Source organism: Mustela putorius, unplaced genomic scaffold (assembly GCF_011764305.1).
Source record: "Mustela putorius furo isolate JIRA1106 unplaced genomic scaffold, ASM1176430v1.1 tig00000174_pilon_pilon_pilon, whole genome shotgun sequence".
Lineage (NCBI taxonomy): Eukaryota > Metazoa > Chordata > Mammalia > Carnivora > Mustelidae > Mustela > Mustela putorius.
Genome location: NW_025421304.1, coordinates 43,658,376 through 43,681,557, shown reverse-complemented (window position 1 = coordinate 43,681,557; position 23,182 = coordinate 43,658,376). Strand labels below are relative to the sequence as shown.

At 60.0% G+C, this 23,182-nt stretch overlaps 1 protein-coding gene across 5 annotated transcripts in view; it reads right to left on the bottom strand.

The window, feature by feature from the left end:
• Positions 1 to 22,913, bottom strand: part of ACSF3 (acyl-CoA synthetase family member 3) — a 48,925-nt gene extending 26,012 nt beyond the window's left edge. Inside the window, exons 1-5 of one of the 5 annotated variants that reach the window (XR_006605649.1) lie at positions 22,850 to 22,913; positions 16,786 to 17,469; positions 15,430 to 15,585; positions 3,395 to 3,549; positions 2,084 to 2,229 (exon numbers count right to left, since the gene is read on the bottom strand). Coding sequence is in view for 2 of the 5 variants with exons in the window: in XM_045076455.1 (XP_044932390.1) it covers positions 2,084 to 2,229; positions 3,395 to 3,549; positions 15,430 to 15,585; positions 16,786 to 17,454 (1,126 nt within the window). In the remaining 3 variants the exon portion in view is untranslated. Of the gene's footprint in view, positions 1 to 2,083; positions 2,230 to 3,394; positions 3,550 to 15,429; positions 15,586 to 16,785; positions 17,470 to 19,302; positions 22,117 to 22,757 lie in introns of those variants that run through there. The other 4 variants (XR_006605651.1, XR_006605648.1, XM_045076455.1 and 1 more) reach the window with 4 other exon arrangements.
• Positions 22,914 to 23,182: the final 269 nt, after the last annotated feature.

The following is a 23,182-nucleotide window of genomic DNA, read 5'->3' as shown; positions in this document are numbered from 1 at the left end:
TCCTGGAGCCCCTGGCAGCGTGCCACGGAGCCCGCCGCAGGAGCTGTTCGCGCCTCTGATCTCCACCTCCAATTACTGCTGATTAGGCCTGGCCGCACGAGGCCATGAATTATTCATCCCCCTTCGTGGTACCCGCCAGGGACACAGAGAAGATCAGTCAGAAGATCCAACCCAGATCTTGGCACGCGGCAAACGATACTCTTCGTGCAGCAGGTCCCTCTTTCAAGGCTGGCTTTGCCCTATGCGCCCGTCAGCCTTTGAGCACCTTTAATGGACCCGGTGTTCACTGCATGGACCGTGACAGCCACACTCAGAGGCCTTGCAGGCAGCCGGAAGGAGAGGCCGGGCTGGAGTGACCCTGAGCTGGAAGCAGGTGTGGGGCCCAGGGGCGGGGGGCGTGGCCACGTCCCACCCGATACCAAGGAAAGCCCTCAACCAGGTTTCTCCAGAAACGACACCACTTTGTTCTCTAAACTGAATAACCAGCATTGTACTCGACCGCTGGTGGCCTGCTTCACAGACACGGTCACGGGCATCTGATCCCGAGGCAAAAGGAGTGACTGCACCCATGTCTGCACGTACCTCACAGTGTCCTTGAGGCCGGGTCACAGCTGTCGCCACCACCTCAGACCCAAGGATTTCTGCCTAATAAACCTTGGGAATCGGAGCCTTCGTGTTCTACTCTTCCTGGAAAAGGCCCCGTGAGTTGGGGACGCTCGTGGGACCTCTGTCCTGACCTCTGCTTTCCCCTCTCAGCTGGGGGTGCTCCCTCCAGCACCAGGGTGAGCCCCTGCTGGGCCTCCCTTGCACAGTGCTTCCCGTCCTGGCGCCTGGTCTTGTTTGCTCTTCCAATGAACCAGGGGGTTCCCCAGGCCTCTCTGCTCCCTCCCCCCGACACCATGCACTCCCGGCAAAGCAGGTGTCCCGGGGCAACAGTGCGGATGCCCGCTCCGCCCCAGGCCAGCCGCACAGCCCCGGCCACTTGTATGGTTGCCTAAAGCCTGTGTCAATGGGATAACGTCACCCGTGCGTCGGGGGCTGCTCTGGACACAGTGTGGCCGCTTTTGGGGAGGCTGAGTACTCACCCACCTTCTGACCAGCAACCCCACCCTGGGTGTTGACCCACGAGAAATAAAAAGGCACGTGTTTGCAGAGGACCTGCACACACGAATGTCTACAACAGCTCTGCTGGTTACTGTCCCCAGACACAAGCCCGTGTCCTTTGGTGGGGGAGCAGGCTAAGAAACAGTGGCCTGTCCATACATGGGATTCTACTCAGTGAGGGAAAGGAACCCACGTCCACATGGGTGAGTCTTGGACACATCCCGGTAAAGGACCCAAAGGCCATGTCCTGTACGAGTCATTGTATGACATTCCAGAAGCAGCCCGACTACAAGAGAGAACAGACGCGTGCTGGCCTGGCCTGGGGCGGAGGAGGTGCTGAGCCGTCACAGCCGACCTCACCTCAAGCCTGGGTCGGCTTTTCAAAACCTGTTTCCAGAACCTCATGGAAACAGACATGGGCAGGGTGAGCGTGACTGAGTGTGCGAGATGCAGGGACGTAATCACGGAGTCAGAGCTATGCTGCTGGGACTTCTCCTGTGCTGTGGGCTCCCAGGGCTGGGGGACACGCCGCGTGGAGACCAGGAGAGCGCCGGGAGCGGAGCGGGGCACATACACACCTCAGGCTGTGGCTCTGTCAGCAGGGTCCCTGCTAAGGAGCCAGGATGTGCAAGTCTGACTTAACGTTAAAGCATCTCAGGGAAGGCTGGACAGTGAGCCCAGGGCACGGAGCCCTGTCTGCTAGCAGATCATAGGGGACCCCCCTCCCCCACAGCCCGGGAGGCACTCTGCTGAGCACATGGTCCTAGTCATTCCTGTTCTTCCCATTTGTCACCCGGGAAGGACACTGGTTTCAAGGACACCTTTCTGTCCTGTCCCTGATGGCCATGTGGGAAAAATGTGAGTGCCCACGGGGGACAGGCCACAGCCGCCCCAAGTAAGTTCCCTGGCCCGGCAAGGCAGCGTCCTCCCCGGCCCGGCCCAGCTGAGGGCGAGGACACAGCCAGGAGGCTGCTTGTACCTGGCACACGCGTGGCGGTCAAGGGGTTGGACAGGGCCATGCCGATCTCCGTCATGCCGTAGCGCTCCAGTAGAGTGTGGCCTGTGATGCCCTGCCACCTCTCCAGCACCGGCAGGGGCAGGGCGGCGGACCCTGAGACCATCAACCTACGAGCACAAGAGAGGCAGCCTCAGCTTCCTGCAGCCAGCCCTGGGCCGGACAGTGCCGCGCTCTCCATGCAACACCAGTGTCCCCAAGCTCATGACGACAACGCCCGCCGGTGGCTAAACCCGAACTCTGTTCTTTTCAGAGTTTGTGGGGGCATCATCGAGCAAAACAGGTCTTCAAAAGAAACAGGTAGGGGCACCTGGGTGGCTCTGTGGGTTAAAGCCTCTGCCTTCGGCTCAGGTCATGATCTCAGGGTCCTGGGATCGAGTCCCGCATCGGGCTCTCTGCTCAGCGGGGAGCCTTCCCCCTTCTCTCTCTGTTTCTCTGCCTACTTGTGATCTCTCTCTGTCAAATAAATAAATAAAATCTTAAAAAAAAAAAAAAAAAGGAACAGGTAACTACAATAAAAAATTTTAGGGTCTTTGGAGGCGTTCTTTGCACACGACAAATACGTGGTCTGTAAGTGGCCCTAGACCACAGCTATGATAGTAAGAATTTGGTCTGGGGGGTAAACTGCTTCCAGGTCTGAGGAGCAGGAGGGGCAGCCATGGAGACCGCCCAGAGCCGAGCACCGAGGCAGTTGGTGAGCTCGCAGCACGACACTGGTCACTCGCACCACACCGAGCGCGGCCCGTTCACGCCAGCCAGGCCGTGGGCTCTGTGTGCCGTGAGAGGCTGTGCTTGCCACGGGACATGTGTCATGGGGCTCTGGTCCCAGCAGAAGTCGCCAGGCCACCTACCTGCGTGTGCACGGTCTCAGGGCTCACACCCGAGCAAGAATCAGGCCAAAGGGCGCTGTGTCTGTGAGCTTGCGAGAGAGCAGAACAAGCCTCATGCCACGGAAGGGCCCGGAAGGTCCAGCACATGTTTGTCAACGGGGCTTCGAGGGGCAGGGTAGGGGTGGGGGCGCTCCATGGGGGAGGGGGGCTCGAGGGCCAGAACGGGGGGCCTGAGACCTCGTCCTTCCAACTGGACCACGAGACAGACAGAGACAGATGCAGAGAGAGACAGAACACGGACAGACGCGCAGGAAACGTAGCTCGCTACAGCTTTAAAGGCTGGAGAATACTGCTTCCTACCACTCGGGCCTGTTTGGCTGAACATACACGATGTCAGCTGCCCTCTATGGCCTTCGGGGCAGGAGAGCGAGCCGCTTCCATTTACCTAATTCTCTGCTCACAAACTGCGCGGACAAAAGCCTGGACGTGAGGCTGGGTGAAATGTCTGTCGTAATAATCCGTCAGCTTGGCGTAGATCGTGGGCACCGCCATGAACACGTTAATCCGGGGGCTCTCACCACCTAAGAGCTTTTCCCAAACCTAGAGAGGAAGCAGGAGGGGTACCGGGAGCCGTGAGAAAACTCGCACAGGCTCCGACGCGGAGACGCGGCTGGCTCCCGCACGGTTCCCCGAACACAGACCGCCCTCCTCCCTCCGTTTTAAACCCCGGACGCGGCTCCCACAATGAGGCGTGTCACCTGAGTGACTCTGGTCGTTCTTGTGGGAGTCCCCCGTGCCGGACACTGGCGTCCGGCTGCAGGGTGACCTGTGAGGGGGGACAGTCTGCAGGGAGAGAGTAGGGGCACGGCTCTGGCCTCGGGTCTGCTGCCAGGAGGGGGGACGCACCTCCCCCGCTCCCAGGTGGCACTGGTGAGCCTGCGGGTCGGCCCTGGGCCCGGCCCCAGCCCCAGCAGACGTGCGGAGATGGTGGATGCGTGACCATCCGGTGAGGTGAGGAAAAACCACGTGCATTCTGTGTTTTGTTGGGTGGCAGATGCTCCCTGTGTCCATACTGATGAGATGCCCCAAGGCCTCCCTGTTGGCAGGTGTTCCCCAGTCTTAGAGAAACTGGCGCGACGTCCCTCTCGGTCTTCACCACATCACTGCCGAGTAAGCCTCCGGCGACCAGACCTCGCTCCAGAGTGTTCGAGGGGCCAATCCCGTGCGCCCTGACCCATAAGAGGAAGGGCTGCGTGGAGGGCGGGCGTATTGGGGGAAATAATACCATTCTTTTAAAGACAACGATCAGCACCGCCACACTGCGAAGCATTTAGGGAAACAGGAAAAAGTGACCCATGATCATGGAGAGAAAGTCAACAGAGGCCGACCCTCAGAAGATCCAATGTTGGAGTTAATCAGACAAGGGATTCGAGGTCATTACAACAGACAGGCCTATGGAATTTTGCAGAAAAGATGAACAAAATGAGGGAAAATCAAGGGTTTCATCAGCAAAGTGGAAATACAAAAGAGAACCATTACAAAACAGGAGACGTGCTTTCTGAAGTCAGGAATTCACTGGACAGACTCGGATGCAGACGGGGCAGTACAGAAGGACGGACAGAAATGGTGAGACACAGGCTCATGGAAAAGGTCCACACAGAAGGAGGACAGCACAGGACAGAGCAGAGGGAGGAACGTGCGGGCCACAGAGGAAGCACCGCATGGCACAGCTGTGGGCCTGGCAGGGACACCCCGCGTCTGTGGACTCGTGGCCTCGACATAGACCAAACAGTGCATCTCCCCAGCCTGAGCTGCAGCGTCAACGCGCCCCCCCAGATCCCCATGGAACCGTGGCGCAGAAACTGACCGGCTGACCCGGCACTCACACGGGAGGGTAGAGACCCGAGAGAGCCACGAGGAGTGTGAAAGGGGGAATAAGCGTGGAGGACTCGCACCTCAACTCCTGACCTTGCTCCGGATAAAACTGACCACAGCAGCGTGGTGCCGGTGGGAGGCCAGAGCCCCAGATCGACAGACCGACCAGAGCCCAGGATAAGCAACACTTGCACGGCCCGTTGTCTGTTTGTAAAGACTCTGTGTATTTATTTATCTTACAGAGAGTGCGCACGTGTGAGCGAGTGAGCATGGCGGAGGGGCAGCGGGAGAGGGAGAAGTAGACGCCCCGCTGAGCGCTGAGCCTTGTTGGGTGACTCAGCCTCACAACCCTGAGGTCACGGCCCGAGCCAAAACCAAGAGTCATGGGGCGCCTGGGTGGCTCATTGGGCTAAAGCCTCTGCCTTCGGCTCAGGTCATGGTCCTGGGATCCTGGGATCAAGCTCCACATCGGGCTCTCTGCTCAGAAGGGAGCCTGCTTCCCCCCCACCCCCTGCCTGCCTCTGCTTAGTTGTGATCTCTGTCTGTCAAATAAATAAATAAAATCTGAAAACAAAAAACAAAAAACCCCAAGAATCAGGCACTCAGCCAACTGCGCCAGCCAGGCGCCCTGTGGCCGATTGGTTTTTGACAAGAGGGAGAGCCCTCACTTCAGCTGGGGAAAGACTGACCTTTCCAAAAGACAGCACAAGGGGGACTGAGCAGCCACCTGCAGAGGGACGGATTCCAGACCTTTGCCCGACACAAAAATTCACCCAAAGTGAACCAGAGACTTAAATGCATGAGCTCAAACTAGACAACTTCTAGGAAAAAATCTCCATTATTTTGGATGAGCAAAGATTTCTCAGATATCACACCAAAAACATGATCTATGAAATTAACTGATACAATGGATTTCATCCAAACTAAAATCACGTGTTTCAGAAGACACCATTAAGAAAATGAAGAGACAAACCAGACTGGGAGAAAACACCTGTAAACATCCGTCTGACGAAAGACGGACGTGTGGAGTGTACACAGAAGGCCGACGATTCAATGACATCAACAACCCGACACAAACATGGGCCAAGGTCTGAAGATCTCACCAGGAAGATACAGAAATGCGACAGAGACCATGAAAAAACGCTCAGCATCACTGCTCATTAAGGACATGCAAATCGAGGGGCGCCTGGGCGGCACAGTCAGTTAAGTGTCCAATTCTTGGATTTGGCTCCGGTCATGATCCCAGGGTTCTGAGATCAGGCCCCATGTCGGGCTCTGCACTCAGTACAGACTCTGCTTCAGATTCCCACTGCCTCTGCCCCTCCCTGCCCACATACTCTCTCTCAAATAAATAATCTTTAAAAAAGAAAAAGAAATGCAAATTGAAAGCACAGCAGATCTCACCTCCTGTCCGCTAGAACTGGAACAATTACTTACCACAACAATAAGGACTGGCCTGACGCGGAGAGACTAGGGTCCTTGCAAACGGCTGGTGAGAATGTAAACAATAGCCCATGTGGAAAATAGTTTGGAAGTTTCTTAAAATACGAAACATAAACTTGCCCTATAATCTGACAATTCCATTACTGCATATCTCTGTAAGGTAAATGAAAACATGTCCACACAAGGGCCTGGGTGCAAATTTTCACGGCAGCATTATTCTTAAAAGACCCAAACTGGAAGCAACCCACAGTCCACGAGACAGTTGCTGGGCAAACAGAGCACACGTACCCACAAAACAGGGTGCTCTTCAGGAACAAAAAGGCAACCGCTGCCCCGTATCCTACAACGTGGGTGAAACTCTGAGGTGTTTTGCAGAAAGAAGGAAGCCAGACATAAAACACTGCAAGCTGTAGGACTCAGTACACACACATTGTCCAGGAAAGGGACTGTGCAGAGACACAGGCTGATGGCGGTCACCAGGGGTGGCGTGGGAGCAGGGAGTGAGACAATGGCTCTAGACAACTCTAGATTTATGAAGAATCACTGAATCATTTGCAACAGTGACTTCCAGGGTGTGTGAATCACACCTAGACAGAGCTGCAAGAAAGACATGACACTGGAGGGGAACACGCTGGGAGACTGGGGAGCCCAGCCAACGAGGACACAGCTGAGGAGCACATGGGAAGCGCCGCGGGAAAGGCCTGGCAATCGGTGTCGGCGCTACAGGCTCCGGACTGCTTACAGCAACAACAGTGACGACGTGTTGTGAAGATAAAGGACGGAGTAATGGACAGACATCAAACACACAGGAAGCACAGGTGCATTAGGGAAAAGCCTCTGACATGGCGATGGCCAAGAGATAAGAAGGGCAACATAGACCACCCGCTCGGAGCTACAATGAGACATCACCACAGACCCCAGAGGCACTAAATGCACAAGGAGAGAACTTACAGTGAATTTCACAATTGTGATGAGATGGACAATTTCCTTTAAAAAGCAAAACTTACCGAGACAGACACAAGAAACAAAATATAAACATTAGAAGTCTTGTATCTGTTAAAGGAATCGAACCCTTAACTAAAAGCCTTCCTGGAGAGGTCTGGCCTGGACGGCTTCCACGGTGAGCTCGAGCAGACACTCAAGGGAAGAAGAGCTTCAGCCTCACACAAACTGGCCCAGGAAGAAGCCCTTCCCAAGGGAGCACTGTGCCGACATGGAAGCCCAGCGAGAAGGTCCCGAGAGAGCTGCAGACCACGCCCCTCACAAACACTTGTGCAGAAGCCTGAGCAAAATGACAGCAAATGAAATGCAGCAATACAGAAAACGACAGTACATCCCAACCGAGGGCGTCTGCTGCAAGGCTGCCAGGCGAGGAAGCTGGAAACACGGAAGGAGTGTGTGAGCAGACCACAGTGACGGAGGAAACACACAACAAACGAAGGGGCAGATGCCACGTGATCATCACAGCAGACAGAGCCATCTAACACTCTATCCTCGAAGGTAAAAGCTCTCGGCAGACAAGGAGGCGCCAGGTAGGTCCTCCAGCTAACAGGCGGCATCTACAAAACCAACAGCTAGCGTCACACTTAGCCGTGAAATGTTAATGCCTTCCCCAAGACTCTGAGTAAGTCAATGATGGCCACACATTACTGCTTCCAAATCAGTGCTTCAAAAGTAAAAATTCTCTGTATCACAAGACACTGTTAAAAAAGACACTGGTTTGCGAAACAAAAACCAGACTGGAGATTCACAATATATCATTCTGACAAAGGCCTTCTATCCAGAAGATATAAAGAACACCTACAGATCAGTAACAAAGACATGGCTCACTTTGAAAAGATCTCTGAATGACCAACAAGCACACAGAAAGGTGCTCACGAGAAACGCAGATTTTATAACAAGAGTGAGGGCACCGCACACCCAGGAGGGCGGCTGAAATGTAACAAGTCCGAGCAGCTGAGCACTGGCAGGGTGGAGCCCTGTGGCCCTTGTCCCCACGGACAGAAGCACAGAACAGAAACGAGAGTCGACAGTTTCTCAAGTTAACCGCACAGGACTCCCCAACCCAGTAATCCTACTCCTGGTACCTACCCCAGAGAAATGAACATACACATCTCCAAAGAGACTTCCACAGAATGCTCCTGGCAGCTTTTCTCCGAAAGCCAAAACAGAGACCATCCCAAATGTCCAGCCACAGGACAGCGATGCCAGCTGCGGGACTGCGATCACGAGAAGGAATCGGCTGTTGCCGTGTGGACGCGGATCAATCTCAAAGGTATTACGGGGACGCACGAGACGCAGGAGCACAGTCACCGTGGGCCCATCCCACGCAAGCTTCAGAAACAGATCGGCTGCTCTTAGCAACGAGGTGGCGGTCTTTGGTGGGGCGGCTGGAAGGCGGCACCACAGACCTCCCGGCGGGCCGGGAACATCTCATGTCCAAGCTGGTGTGCCCCACACACTCACCATGACACGGTGAACCACACACTGAGATCTGTGAGTCACACTGCATGCATACCACACCTCAACAAAAGGAAGCGAAAACACACCTGCGGATGTGATGAGAACACGGAGCAACACAGAGCAACACGGTGCCACACGGAGCCACACGGAGCCAGCCCCACCCTCACTGTCTTGGAGGAGTCTGTTGGTCAGGCCAGATAGTGTCTGGCACCAGCAGGCACAGACCCAAGAGAAGCGCCCCCAGAGAGATCCCGATGAGAATGTCCATAGCAGCTTTATTCATAATGTCCCCAAACTGGAAACAACCCAATGTCCTCCGTGGTAGTAGGGATAGCGATGGAACACAACGCAGCAACACAAAAGACCAAGTGACAAGCGACGTAGCCCAAGAATGAATCCCAGTGCAGCGCCATGAGCCGCAGGGCACAAGGGAGCACGTGTTGTCGTGTTCATTCACACGAGGAGTACGCGGAATAGACCCACGGCAACAGAGCTGGGCCAGCGTCCGCTCTGGTGGGTGCGGGGGAAGGGTGCTGAGGCAGGAGAGGACCTGCCGGGGCGAGGAGAAGATCCTCTGTCTTCACCTGGGTGCAGGCAGCAGCACTGGGGGCACAGGCATAAAGGCAGATGCGGCACATGCCTGATGCACACACAGCTGAATGTGCGCACATCATCGTCCGTGGAAGCGAGCCTTCCCGCCGTTCAGACCCTGCGCCCGAGCTCTGGGCGGTGAGCCTCAGTGAGTGCGGACGACAGCAGGTGCCCTGGGGGACTGCTAGGCCGCCCACCACTGGGAAGTCTCCCGCTCACCACCACAAAATGGGAACCTGAATCCCATCTCTCAAGCCAGCCATGAAATCTCAGGGGATACAAGGGACAGGGAACATGTTAAATGACACCATCGGATGCAGTCTGCAAAAGGACACGCAGTACGACTTCTTCAACAACACACGCCAGGAAGACGCAAAGGGAAGCCCGCGGGGGGGGGGGGGCACACCCAGCAGGGGCCGGGCGTCCCCGGGATCCAAGCCAGGCACACTGGAGGCCACGGGCAGCCCTGGCACTGAGGACCTTGCTGGTGACACCTGACATTGGGGGTTCTGGCTCGTCACTCCATGATGACAGCACCGTCACAACTCTAAGAAAGAGCATCCTTAGCTTCAGGGATGCAGAAAGCATCTGACACGGAATGGAATCTGTGGTTCCTTTCGATCGACCTGACACAGGAGAGGACGTGTCCGGCCGAAACAAGAGCGACCCCAAGCCCGGAGCCGCCGAGGCCAGGTGACAGTGCGTGGGCAGTCATTGTGTCGCCGGGCTCTGAGACACAACCGACTTTAGAAAGTTTTAAGACTTGATGAAGGGGGTTAGATTAGGTGATCTTTCTCAAGGCCCCTAAAGCTGATACGGTACAATTCTCCCCAAGCACAGACGTGAACTAATATTTATTAGCAAGAAGATATTAAGAATTGATGTTCAATCAACATTTGGTATGACCGAGGAAGTTCACGTAGGTGAACACAAGCCCACTTTCTTATTACTGAGCAGAGAAGCAGAAGCGAAGATAAGAAATGGGTGTGGCGAGCTTCCTGCAGCTGAGCCGAGAGGAAAGAGCTCACGGCTCCGGACCACGGTGTACCAGCCACGAGCAAGGATGGAATCCGTGGGGACAGGACAGCTGCCTGACAAGGCCCCTGTGGCCCAGGTGTGGCCATGAGCTTGACCCGCCGCTCTCTCTCCCCCCACACACCATGGCACCGATCTCTGCGGCCACCACCGACCCAAGCTCTGGAATGCAGATTTGCTGGAAATTCTGGGTAGCCTCTTACTTCCCACAGGCTTGTAAAGCCATGGGTCCGCCAAATTGGCGCTGCCCATCACTGGGGAAGATGTGGCCTTGGATGAGGGCAGCTGAAAAGAGTGTGGCCATCCTGATCTGGCTAAGGTGGAACTGCCCAACGCCATGTGGCACTCCTATGTGGGGCCGAGCTGTGTGCAGACCCTGCCAGCTCCTGGTCTGATGAGCCCCGACAACACCCTCCCCTTGGCCAGGCCTCGTTCTGCCCCCCAAGGTCTCACCTGTTGCCCGGAGCATGTGGACAAGAGGACTCCCAACGGGACAGACTCCCACATCCCAGGGGAGGTACCAGGGCGGGGGGCTCCTCCCGAGCTCACAGGCTGCCTGGCACGAGATGAGGAAGGACAGGCCCCACAGGCGTCCGTCCACTCTGGGGAGCCCTCGTCTGGTCCCCAGGCTTCACACGCAAGGCTACAGGAAGGAGGGAACACGTGCTGACTGGTGCTGTGGTCCTCTAGCCTGGCCTCCGACCCCAGCACACAGGTACACACCAGATGCCACCTCCCGAAGGCGCCTGTCCTGGCACTTACCCAAGTCAGCAAAGGGGGCAGCGGCTGCCCTGAAATGCCACATTTCCTCCCCGCGGTCCCAAACCCCCAGAAACTAACACGCGTCCATCTCGGGATTCCGTGCGCAGAGCGAGCCCCCCAGAGCCTGCCTCTCGCTGGCAAGAGCGCTTCCGAGGCAGCCGGACCGCAAAGCCCTGCTGTGCTGTGAGCTGCCACAGCAGATCAGACAGTGGTTCCCAAACCAGGCTGCCCACAGGAACCCCCATGGGCTAGCAAACTTGCTGAGCTGGGACGCCGCCCATCACGGAGGCAGCCTTGCGAGGGGCCCAGGTACCTCTCTCACTCACCCTCTCCCCACTACGCTCTGCTCTGTCACCAGGACGGGAAAGAGAGCTCAGGTGTCAGCCCTGTGGGACTGCTGGGCAGGTGGGGGACCGCAGGCAAGGCTTAACCAGCTGAACACAGTGACCCCGAGGGTCAAACCATCACTCGTTTTTTGGCAATCCTAAACAACATGGAAAGCTGTTCTTGTGTTCTGAGGTGCTCCAGCCAAAAGTGGGTGATGAGGCCCCGGCTCCTGCGGTCTGTGCGTACACCCTGCCTGAGGAGCCCCCACACTACAGCTCCGACCTGAGACTATGGGAGTGTCATGCGCTCTGCCCCCCTCCCCCAACTCTGCAGACACCCTGATGTACATTCAGCCTGAAGACACCCCCCCAACCCTACCAAGATGCCCACTGCTCAGATCCCAGAATGAACTTGGTCTGGGGTCACAGGTCTCCTGGGGCAGCATGGTTATGCCAGGAAGAGTGTCCTGGGCAGGGGTGGGGACCCCAGCAGCCTACATGGCTGAGCCCCTGAGAGCCCCAACCCCACGTGACCAGGGTTCTGGGGCAGCTGGCACAGCCTCTGCCCAGTAGGCAGGTTCCCAGGAGGTCCCACGGCACCACCCTGATTTAGTGCCTTTGGCAGAAATTTCCCCCTTGGCCAGAGGCGGAGATCCTGGGGCATCAACCAGAGGAAATCCACGGAGACACAGGTGGGACACGGCCTCATCAGCAGCTGGCATGTTCCGCAGGCTGTGACGGCGCACTTGCTCACCCACCTCCCCGCCTGTCCTCACATCAAGGCCATCTCACGAGGCCCGATCATGGGCCACGGAGAGCCTGTTACCCCATAGCTGGTCCATGCCGGGCTCAGCGCAGGAGCCCAGGCTGTCTACCGCCACCGCAGAAACCTGGCCCCACCTTACACAGAGTTCCTCAGCAGAAGCTACGAACTGTCTCTTAAGCCCACATGGTGCAAAGCAAAGAAGCTGTCGCTGCTAATTTACACGGAAAACTGTTGAGCGTTTCCAGATCCCCCTCAAAACCTGAAGCTTCTCTGATACCTTAGAATTCATCTTGCTAAGGGATGCGCAAAATAAACTGAGAAGAAGCACAAACGTTCACAGACACAAATGTGTACACACCCAGACCTTTGCAGGAAAGTTACTGTTTCAAGGATGATAGACTTTAAGTGGACAGCTGTGTTACACTGTATCTACTTACATTCTTCTTTACTTGATACTAAAAACCTTATTAAACCAACAACTGTACCCCCTCCACGGCTGAATGCCTGTGCCACAAATCCACACACTCACAACGTCCTTAAGTGAGGCAGCACACCGCGGTTGTGAGCTGGCCGCCCACCAGCGCACCCTCGTTGTTGCTCGCACAGCGAGAGGGGTCCACGTGCCGTCCACTCGCCCACAAGTGCCAGACCCTGCACTGCTTTACGTCCTCGGGACACCCCACGAACAAAAGGGGCGACATCCCAGGGGAGTGAGGAGATGTGCAGGACACCTGGCCAGAGGTGGTGACCAAGGCAGGGGCAGAAGCAGGGCCGTGGTGAGGAGGGCAGAGGCCTCGGGGAGCACGGCTGTGGGCGCCTTTACTGCAAGAGAGGCTCGAGTGTCGGAAGCGGGGTGGGAGAGGCAAGGGGACACGGAGCGCCCTCGGAGACGAGACCCGGGCTAGCGGGCTGTGAGGGTACCAGGTCCGGGTGAGTTGCCCGGGGAAGCCCAGGCTTGGGTTGGGGGGTGGGCAGCGCTTTCTTCCTGTTCCTTGTCTGTGGTTTGGGGAAGAAAAGGTCTCCTTGGTCTCATACTGCTGCCCCGAAGGGTGTCCCTGCCACCCCCACCAGGCGCATACACGTCACTCCCAAATCAGGAGCTGGGACATGGGGACTTTCACATCGGCCAGTGTCGGCTGTCTGCCACTGGGGCTGCAAGTGAGGGTGGGTCAGCCTCTCCCTCTATTTAAAGGGAACCTGGAAGCTTAGGTCTCCAGAGATCGGGTGCTGCCCCGCCCTCTTCCTGCCTCTAAAACCAAGCCAAAGACAGGGGACCCTGGGCAGCACGGCGGTGGCTCCCGAGAAAGGCTGGCCACTCGTTCAGGTCAGGGCAGCTGTCCATCCAGTCAGGGTTGGGGAGAGCAGGGCCCTGGGTCAGAGCCCTGCCAAGAAGGGGCGTGTGCATGGGGGTGGGGGGGTCACACATCACATCTGCTGGGAGGACTTTATGTCTAAAAGCGGACAGCGCCCCAGCCTGTGGCCCCAAAGGACATCTGCAAGCCGCAGACACTCTGTCCACATAAGACCACTTGGGACCCTGCTGCTTAGGAACAGACGTGCGTGGCTAAAGGGACGCGCAGAAGGCCCCAAGCCCTCCCGGAGCCGTGCCCTGGGCTCTCGGGGCAGGTCCGAAGCAACCACCTGGGCCCGAGGGCCTCCACCCCTTCTGTCCAGTCCACGGCGGCTCCTTCTCTAACTCCTGCCCCCGGCCGTCAGCAGACAGGCTCACTGGCTCATCTGAGGTGAGCTCCTCCCGGACTGAAACTCTAGCGGCCGCCAGAGAAGAAAGGGTCCCCTTCTCCATGCTCTGTCTTCCTGGGAGAGGTGTCCGTGTCGGCTGCGACGCCCCTGCTGCGTGCTGGGCCCTCCGCACATCCCCGGGGCATCGCTCACACTGCTCCTCCTCCCCAGAAGCCGAGACCGAGGGTCAGAGAGGCCGAAGGTTGCCTGGGCTGTGCTGCTCCGTGCGGCTGAGCTGGGGCTAGGCCAGCCCGCCCCCAGAGCCTCCCTCTGGACACCCGTGGGGATGAAGGCTCTGGGCCGCGAGGGGAAGACGGGGCCTATGGCAGGCCGGAAGGCGGACGCTGCTGACCGCTGGAGACCGGGGCCCTGAGGCGCCTTCGGGAGGGCTGCCGGGCAGGGAACCCGGGCTCTCCCTAACAGACCATCCGCTGGGCCAGGAGCCTTCAGGCAGCTTGAGTGCTGGGTGAGCGCCTGCCGGAGCGCGAGCTCGGTCTCCTCCGGCTGGGACGGCCCCCCTCTGTGGGACAGCTCCCGCACAGCCATCAGTCCACACCAGGAGCCTGGCCTCAGGGGTGCCCTGGGCTCTTCACCTCGGCAACCTGGCTATTTGGTGTTTTGAAAAGTAGCACGGCATGACCTGACCGTACTCTTTTCAAGATCTTCCCTGTGACTAAAAGCTCTGTTCATCACATAAATTGTAGCAAAAGTCAACGCACATTTCAAAGCGCCAGGCTTCAGCATCTCTGCGGGGCGAACGCAGGCAGCCAGCCGTGCCGGGCAGCCCCTCCCAGGGCACAGGCCCAGCCGCTTTCTCTGGGGGCGGTGGGAGAAACCGAGGCTCAAACAGAGTCCAGTGGCAGGTCCGCACCTGACCAGGTCTGTCTCCCCTGCTGGGCTGACTGGGAGAGGAAGGAACACCACGCTACATACGCACACATCGGGGACCAACCAAGGGCCCCAGCTGCATCTCCTGCTCCAGAACAAAGGAGAGCTGGTGTTCTTGGCTGAGCAATGGGACCAAAATGTCCTGTTCTAATCCACGTGGATACACCCCCTCGTGTTCTAATCCACGTGGATACGCCACCTCGTGGGGCAAAGGGACTCTGCAGACGCAGTTAAGGCTTGTGAGAAAGCAGGGTGCCCGGGCCACGCAGACGGACCCCTGTGCTCACGGGGTGCAGAGGCGGTGGACAGAACTGTGGTGAGGCGGCAGAAAGGCAAGAGCATGGGGCCGCGGGACGCCATAAGCAGCAAGAAACGGCCTTTCCAGATGCAGGCAGCCCTGCCTACACTCTGATGTTTGCTCCCCAAGACTCTCAGAAGTCTGGGTGTTGTTGTAGGCTCTCCCAGTCTGGGATCATTTGTTAGAGCAGCAACAGGGACTCTCAGAGCTGGCAAAGTTGACACCACTGAGGAAGGCGCCTGGTCCACGGGCACCCGGATCCAGCCACGGCGTGAGCCTGACCCCCAACTTACCAGCTGTGCGCTGAACTCGGGGAGCATCACACAGGTGGCCCCCACCCAGAGTGGACACAGCAGCTTGTTGACCACGCCGTGCACGTGGTGCAGTGGAAGAACGTGGAGAATCACATCGTCTTTACTCCACGCCCACTTGTGGACCAGCCCCGTCACCTGTGGGATGACAGCACAGCCTCAGACGGGATGGAAGCCACCAGGCCAGCCAGGGCCTCCGCGACCGGGGAGACAAGCCAGGAGGCTCGCGCTCCGCTGGCCAGCCCTTCACAGCATCTGGAGGGGACGGGGGCCACGTGCCCAAGGGTTTGCTGGCTCGTCTGCAGACCCCCAGGTCCAAGAACAGAACTGGACACGGTCAGAGCTTTGAGGCGAGGGCCCCAACGCCTCCACATGCGCTCTTGGTGGCCCCCTTCCCAGGCAGGCAGGGGTGTGATCCTGGCTCCAGTGGGCCCTGGGGTTCCAGGCGTCTGCAGGGTCCAGGCCTGAATCCGCGCGCTCGCCCTACTGTGCCTCCTGACTCGGCGCCTCCCTCTTCCCAGCTGAACGGTCACAGCACCCGGAGGTGGGTTCCCACCACGTCCTGAGCTTTGAATGAGATGCACCGTGAAACATGCCCACTGGAATCTTCTGAAAGTCACCCGTGAGGATGCCGCCCACGAGCCTCCATGACCACTGTGGGCAAACACGGACATACGCACCCTCACAGGCGCTGGGCAGCAGATGGTCTCTGCAGACAAGAGGTACGTCTTGCAAGAGACAGAGAGAACCTACCAATGATGCCACGGCTGCAGTCAGCCCGGACTCACTTTACCCCGCCGCTGAGACTCAGCGGCACTGACCTCACACCTCCCCTCTGGTTCTGAGCGTCTCCTATTTTACTGCTCCTAGAGAACGAGAGTCTGGACCATGTATTTTGGAAGCACGGAGGACAGAAATGGCAGGTTGGTGAAGCAGCTGGGGAGCTCGACTGAGATGCCGAGCCCTGAAACACGAGAACAGCACCCGAAAACGGAACCCGAGTCCTGCACACAGATCTTGAGAGAAGGCTGGTTCTCAGTGCCGAACCTGCGTCTGAAAGTTCGCGCCCCAGCTGCTGCCTCTGAAACCCTCAGCATCATACACGGGCCACACTGTTCTTTGCTGGCTGCGGAGCCCTAAGGAGCCCTCGGGGGGCCCCCGCGTTCCCAGAGCCCATCCCCGGGGTCCAAAAGGCTGGTGGCCGCTTCTGGCCACACGTTTTAGGGAGGGCCATTAGAACGGGAGGCAGCCACAGGTGGTGGCCTGGGAAAGGCAGGACAGACCCCTCCCAGGGGCCCTGGTATCGCACCCCCGCCCCCACCAGCCCCCAGCACTCACCATGGCCTTGATGTTGCGGTGAGTGCTCAGCACGCCCTTGGGCCTCCCCGTAGTCCCGCTGGTGTAGATGATCATGGCGCCTCGGTCTCTCCAGTTCCGCTCAGGCACCCCCCACGCCCCAGGCTCCTCAGGGGCCGTACCATAGACCGTGGGTGGGAGGGGCAGCAGGGGGACACCCAGCTTCCTGACCACCGGGTGCAGGAGCTCCAGGTACTCCTGGCTGGCGAGGACCACAGCACTCCGGGAGTCCCGGATGAAATACTCCAGCTCCGCCTGGGGGTGCCTCCGGTAGAGGGGGACGGCGATGCCTCCGCTCATCCACGAAGCCCACTGTGCCACCACGTAGGAGACGTCGTTGGAGCACAGGAAGGAGACCCTCTCCTCCTGGAGGTCCCCGTCAGCACGCTCGAGGAGACGGCACAGCTCCCGGGACAGGCGCAGACTGTGGTTGTAAAGGTCCCTGTACGTGTGCTGGCCGTGCTGGTCAACCAGAGCAATCCTGTCCGCAAAGGCCAAGGCGCGGGTGTACACCGGGGCGCTCCCGTCAGCACAGACGGCGGGGGCCGTGTGCAGGGGGCTGCTTCCGCTGCCTCTCCAGGGGGCCAGCCGCTGGGAGGCCACAGCACAGAGCAGGCGCGGGAAGGACATCACGGGACGGGGCAGCATCATGCCAGCCTGATGGACCTGGGGCGGGGCCGGAAGAGAGGAACAGCAAGCACGGTCACCCGTCTGTTCTCACCTCTGCCCGCCCGACGGAGCGCGCCCACTGCACTCCCGAGGTAACCTCCCCCGGCAGAAGGCGAGGCACATCGCGTGACAGCTTCCAGGTTCACTCACTGCCCAACATTCGGGCTCTTGTCTCCTCTTAGGAACGAACTTCAAAAAGCAGTCAAGATGCTAAAACAATGAAACTTGGTAAAACCATGGAAAAGCGAATTCAGTGCCCTTAAAGCAAATTCTGTGAATAGTTCTTTTTTTTTTTTTTAAAGATTTGATTTATTTATTTGACAGAGAAGGATCACAAGCAGGCAGAGAGGCAGGCGGAGAGAGAGAGGAGGAAGCAGGCTCCCCGCCGACCAGAGAGCCCGATGTGGGGCTCGATCTCAGGACCCTGAGATCATGACCTGAGCAGAAGGCAGAGGCTTAACCCACGGAGCCACCCAAGCACCTTGTAGAATGGTTTTGAGCTGGAAAATGACTAGCCAAGAGGGGAAAGCCCCAAGGAAGGCTCAGCACCCCTTTTCTGTCCATATACGGGCCAAGCCCAGACACGTGGCTCACTTCTGCTCCACGTACCCCCCACAGGGAGGGCGTGTGGGGACATAGGTGTGCGGACACGTCCTGGGAGTGTCAGTCCAGCTTTAAGCTGAATCGGGACTCCTCCCTCTCCCCCTGCTAGTCTAACTATTAATATTAAAATAACTGCCCAGTGCGGCCGGCCAGGAGGAAGAGCCTGCTGAAAGGGGCCGTGGCCAGCCGGCGTCCGAAGGCAATGTCCTGAGTGTCAAGGCAAGAGAGAGCCAGGCAGGGCCAGGCAGCCTCCTGCAGTGGGTCGGAAGCTCTGGCCTTTGCAGGCTGGTGTGGCTCTGCGCCCATGTCCTGCGTGGGGACAGCACCTCACAGGAACAGCCACGGGCGTCGGCACCTAACAGAACAGACGCACGCTTCCCCCATTGCTTCTGCAGGCACAGCTCCATTCCAGAGTCGGGGCCACAGACACGCTGGACCCTGCCGCCAGCAGAACTGGAAGACTCCTTCCCAGAGCCAGGGTAAGGTCGGCAACTACCGTCCGCTCTGGTCTGCTCACTCTTGCCCACCGTTGCCTCTGGCGCGGGGTCACCGCATCTCCCTTCCTGGGCTCAGCCCCTGGCCTCAGCCCCTTTCTGGGCTGACGTGTTCCCCAGGGATTTCCAATGCGCACCATCTGACACGGCAAGTGAGACGCCCCTCCCACACTCTGCCGTGTTTGTGCCTCTCAACCTGACTTTCAACCACCCTGTTCAGTCAACAAGGAGACCACCTCTGACCCTAGCTCACGCAAAAGAAAATTCAAAACTGCTCAGCCAGCAGGTGGGCACAGACGGAGCCCAGCCTGGGGCTTCCTCCCCCGGCCGAGCACACCAGAGCCGGCAGCCCCGTCAGCTCGCAACGGCACACCCACCGCTCCCACGGGCAGCTAGGCCCCGGGGACCCCAGACAGCGCCTCTGAATGCCACCGGCCAACAGGACACCTGCCAGCCGTGAACGGCGGAACAGAAGCTGGAAGTGTTGTCCCCTCCGCGGCAGGCCCAGCAGCACAGAGGTGCTTAGGAAAGCCCAGGGCAGGCAGGGGCCAGGCTCCCCTGCTGCCTCCCTCCGGCGCAGGCTCCGTCTCCTGCGCTGCCCAGCTCCGCACGCTCTCTCCTCCAGAGAGCCACGCTTTTCTCTCCTAGAAACTTGTGTGTTATTGTTTGTTATGCGTACCAAACAGTTTTGTTCTCTGTTCTTAACAGATTATACACAACACTCTGTAATTACCTAACCGGACACACGCTCCAGGGCAGGGAGAGCTGCCGGAACAGGGTGATGCCTTGAACTCGAGCCGCTCAGCACGCTGGTTCTGGGGCAGCTGGGGCTCCGCACGGTCTCTGTGCAGGCCAGCCACGCCGCAGCAGGCCCCGCGGACCTCCGAAGACCCTCTCAGTGGCGGCTCCTTGCTCCAAGGTGCTGGGCAAATATTCATCAACACCCCACAGCCCCCACCGGATGGCGAGCCCTCAGATGCGCCAGAGCCACGCCACTCCCAGATGAGGGAGGGGGTCTTCCAGAGCCGCGGTGTCCTACCCCTTCTCTGTGCCCTCTCCCGCCCCCACACAGGGTTCAGAGGTGAACTGGGGGCTGGTTCCACATCTCCGGACTTCTGCTAGCATCAAGAAACCTGACACGCGGTCAGGAATCAGTAATGCCATGAGTGTGTCGGACATGCCAGTTTCGGGAAGAAAGAGAGCTGGCGAGGGGCAAAGCAGCGTAGCCTGACAGGTTTCCTGTCCCCCACTTCCTGCAGACCCTCCTGTTCCCCCTACTGGCAGTGGGGAAAACAAAACAGTGTGCAACTAGAAAACCTGCTACCCAGCCTCTCTGGCCGGATTCTTGTCGGGGAGAGTACACTGGAGATGTCCTGGAGTGTGCGGTGGAGGGGACAGTGTCCTCTGGGGTGCTAAGGAGCAGGGCACCCCGGCAGCTAGAAAAGCTGCTTCTCCCAGCCCTCTCCTGGGAGAGGTGGTGCCCAGTCCAGGTCTCCCCGGGAGAGGGAGGGTTCCCCTCCAGGATCTCAAAGCACAGACACCTCCTGCCTCCCTCACTGGGAGAGGGGAGCAAGCTGCCTGTGTCTGCCGGGGCCCGAGAAGCAGCACCATCCCGAGCCAGACGGCGGCCATGAGAAGCTGGAGCCCGGCGCTGGCGACACAGAACTGGAAAACAGGGCTGCGCCCATCTTCCTCCCTTGTGGGGCCTCGGCCGACTCCACAAGCAGGGCTGGGGGTGGACGCCGCGAGAGGCGGTCACAGCAACAACCGCCAGAGAACCCAAAAGGGAAAGTCCCCTGCCCTAGACCACAAAATAACGGGAGAACTGGCGATCCAAGTCCAGGCCTGGCGGGTCCCCCCACACTCCCATTCGGCCGTAGGACAAGCAGCAAGGAGTGTCCATGATGGGGAGCTGCCCGGAGAGGCTGACACCTGAGTGACTCAAGAGGTCTTGGCAGCCAGGCTGCCCCCAGGACCGGGGGGGGGGGGGGGCTCTGGCTAGGGCACCAACTCGGCCCTCCCAAAGGGTAATTCAGTGTTACTTCCAAGATAAGACAAAACTAAAAAACCTCAGAAAATACAAGCCCTTTGCTCCCTAAGATGTACCCTCAGAAAACAGTCAGAGATGCACCGAGGGGAGGTTCACGACAGCACTATTTATGATACTGAGAACTGGTTCTAAACCAAAGGGTCCAGATGGGGTCTACGGAGGTCAGCCAGGGAGGGCACGAGCTGGCTGCCAGGCCGTGTCCTGCAAGAGTAGCAGCCACGGGCAGGTAAACCCCGTGTTCGTAAGTCACAGGGGTGCAGGGGATGTCTGTGATTTCTCAGCACTTCCCCGTTTTCTCCAGTTTTTCGGAAATGAGCATGTACGACCTTCGTAGTCTGATTTTTTAAAAGCCTAATAAATGTCACTCGTTTCTTAAAACTGGAGATGCTTGAACTTCAGTATTAGTATTTTCTCTCGCACACACACACAAAAAATTTGCTCTGGATGGTGGGTCTCCAGGTTTGTAAGTATCTGTCGCTCTCCGATTTCTCAAATGGTAGCAGCAGACACCAGGAGAGAACTGCAGTGTCCTCTTGGCTAGGACTCCTGGTTCACAGACGTTTGTGTGGCCAGTGACGTGCGTCCCGCGGACACACAGTAGGCGCACGCACACACGCTTGCGGCCATCTGTTGGAGGGACCCGGCCAGGAGCGGGACGCTGCAGGTACGCCCTCCTGAGAGGGGCAGCGGAGCTGCCGCTGGGGGCCGGGGCAGGAAAGGGCCTCTGAGCCAACGCGGGGGCGCCTGAGCTCACAGGGGGTAGTTCCCAGAGCGGATGTCCAGAAGAGGCCCTCCCAGTGCTCACCGGGGGCCTCACAACAAAAGTAACTTAATTTGGGTAAATGGCCAGAGTCCCCTGCCAAGAGGCCGCCCTAACGTATTCTCCCAGCAAACATGTGGGGGCATGGGGCCCTCCCTTCAAAGCAGCTTCAAGTCACTCAGGTTAGTGACCCAGAACTCGCTCCGACACACACAGAACGGAGCTACATCTTCATTTTAGCTTGAACAGGCACAAATGCCAACCTCTGGAGGGCAGAGGGCGTGGGTGTCTCCCTCGCCAACGCCTCCAGGTCCAGAAAGACCAGGAGACGCCCCTCAGGAGAGCCCCCGCAGCCGACCCCGGGGCTCCTGTGGTCACGGGGTTCCTGCCGCTCCCAGCGGCACGGCCTGGAGGGAATGGCCACGAAGGACGCGCAGTCAGGCCACGGGCTCTCCCTGTCGCCGCCGCCCGGCCTCACCGACCCGAGCACAGAAACCTGCGTGCCGGGGAGCTGGGCCGGCCCGGCGGTCCCGGAGGGGCCACGCGGCTCTCGGATTCCGCAGGAGCCTGGCCAGAGGCGCGGCCGGCCGGGCAGCCTGACCCCGCACACCGCAGAGCACCGGCGCCTCGAGCGGCTCCGGGGCTGCGCGCGAGGCCGTCGTTTCGAGGGAGGCCTTCCCGGGGGTCGGACGCCGGCCCCGCACCCCGCCCCGCCCCGCAGCCCCGACCCCGGCCCCGCAGCCCCGACCCCGGCCCCGCACCCCGCCCCGCCCCGCAGCCCCGACCCCGGCCCCGCAGCCCCGACCCCGGCCCCGCACCCCGCCCCGCCCCGCAGCCCCGACCCCGGCCCCGCAGCCCCGACCCCGGCCCCGCACCCCGCCCCGCCCCGCAGCTCCGACCCCGGCCCCGCAGCTCCGACCCCGGCCCCGCAGCCCCGACCCCGGCCCCGCAGCCCCGACCCCGACCCCGGCCCCGCAGCCCGCCCCGCCCCGCAGCCCCCCGCCCCGGCCCCCGCAGCCCCCCCACCCCGGCCCCGCAGCCCCGACCCCGGCCCCGCAGCCCCGACCTCGACCCCGGCCCCGCAGCCCCGCCCCGACCCGGGCCCCCCGCAGCCCGACCCCGGCCCCGCAGCCCGACCCCGGCCCCGCAGCCCCGGCCCCGGCCCCGCAGCCCCGACCCCGGCCCCGCAGCCCCGACCCCGGCCCCGCAGCCCCGGCCCCGGCCCCGCAGCCCCGACCCCGGCCCCGCAGCCCCGACCCCGACCCCGGCCCCGCGGAAGGCGGCTGCTCACGGGGCTCGCGGCCCGCAGACCCGGCCGCAGGAGACGCCGGACCCCGCGGCAGGACCGACGTCGCGGCGCACGGGAGGCTCCGCTCACCGGGGCCGAGGCCGCCCGCGCCCCCACGGCCCCCGGAGCCGCGCCTCGGGCGGGTCCCCGCGCTCCCGCTGCGGCCACGGGGGCGAATCTACCTCCGCGCGCGCCGCCTCCGCCCTCGTCTCCTCGCGCGGGTCCGCGGCCGGAACCGGAAGCTGCGCGCGCACCCGCCGCGTCCGGCGCCCGAGCGCGTCCCCCGGCGCCTGCGGCCCCTCGGAGGCGGGTTCCGGGCGCGGCCGGGCCGGGGGCTGCGGTGGGGCCCACCCTCCGGACGCGGGCGGCAGGGAGACCGAGCGCGGGAGAGGGAGACGGAGGACGGGCCGGGCCGGGGGGCGGGGGTGCGGGGGTCGGGGGCGCAGCTGCCCCCGCGTGCGGCGGAGCGGGCCTGACCCGGGCTGGCCGCGGCCGACCAGGCCGACCAGGCCGAC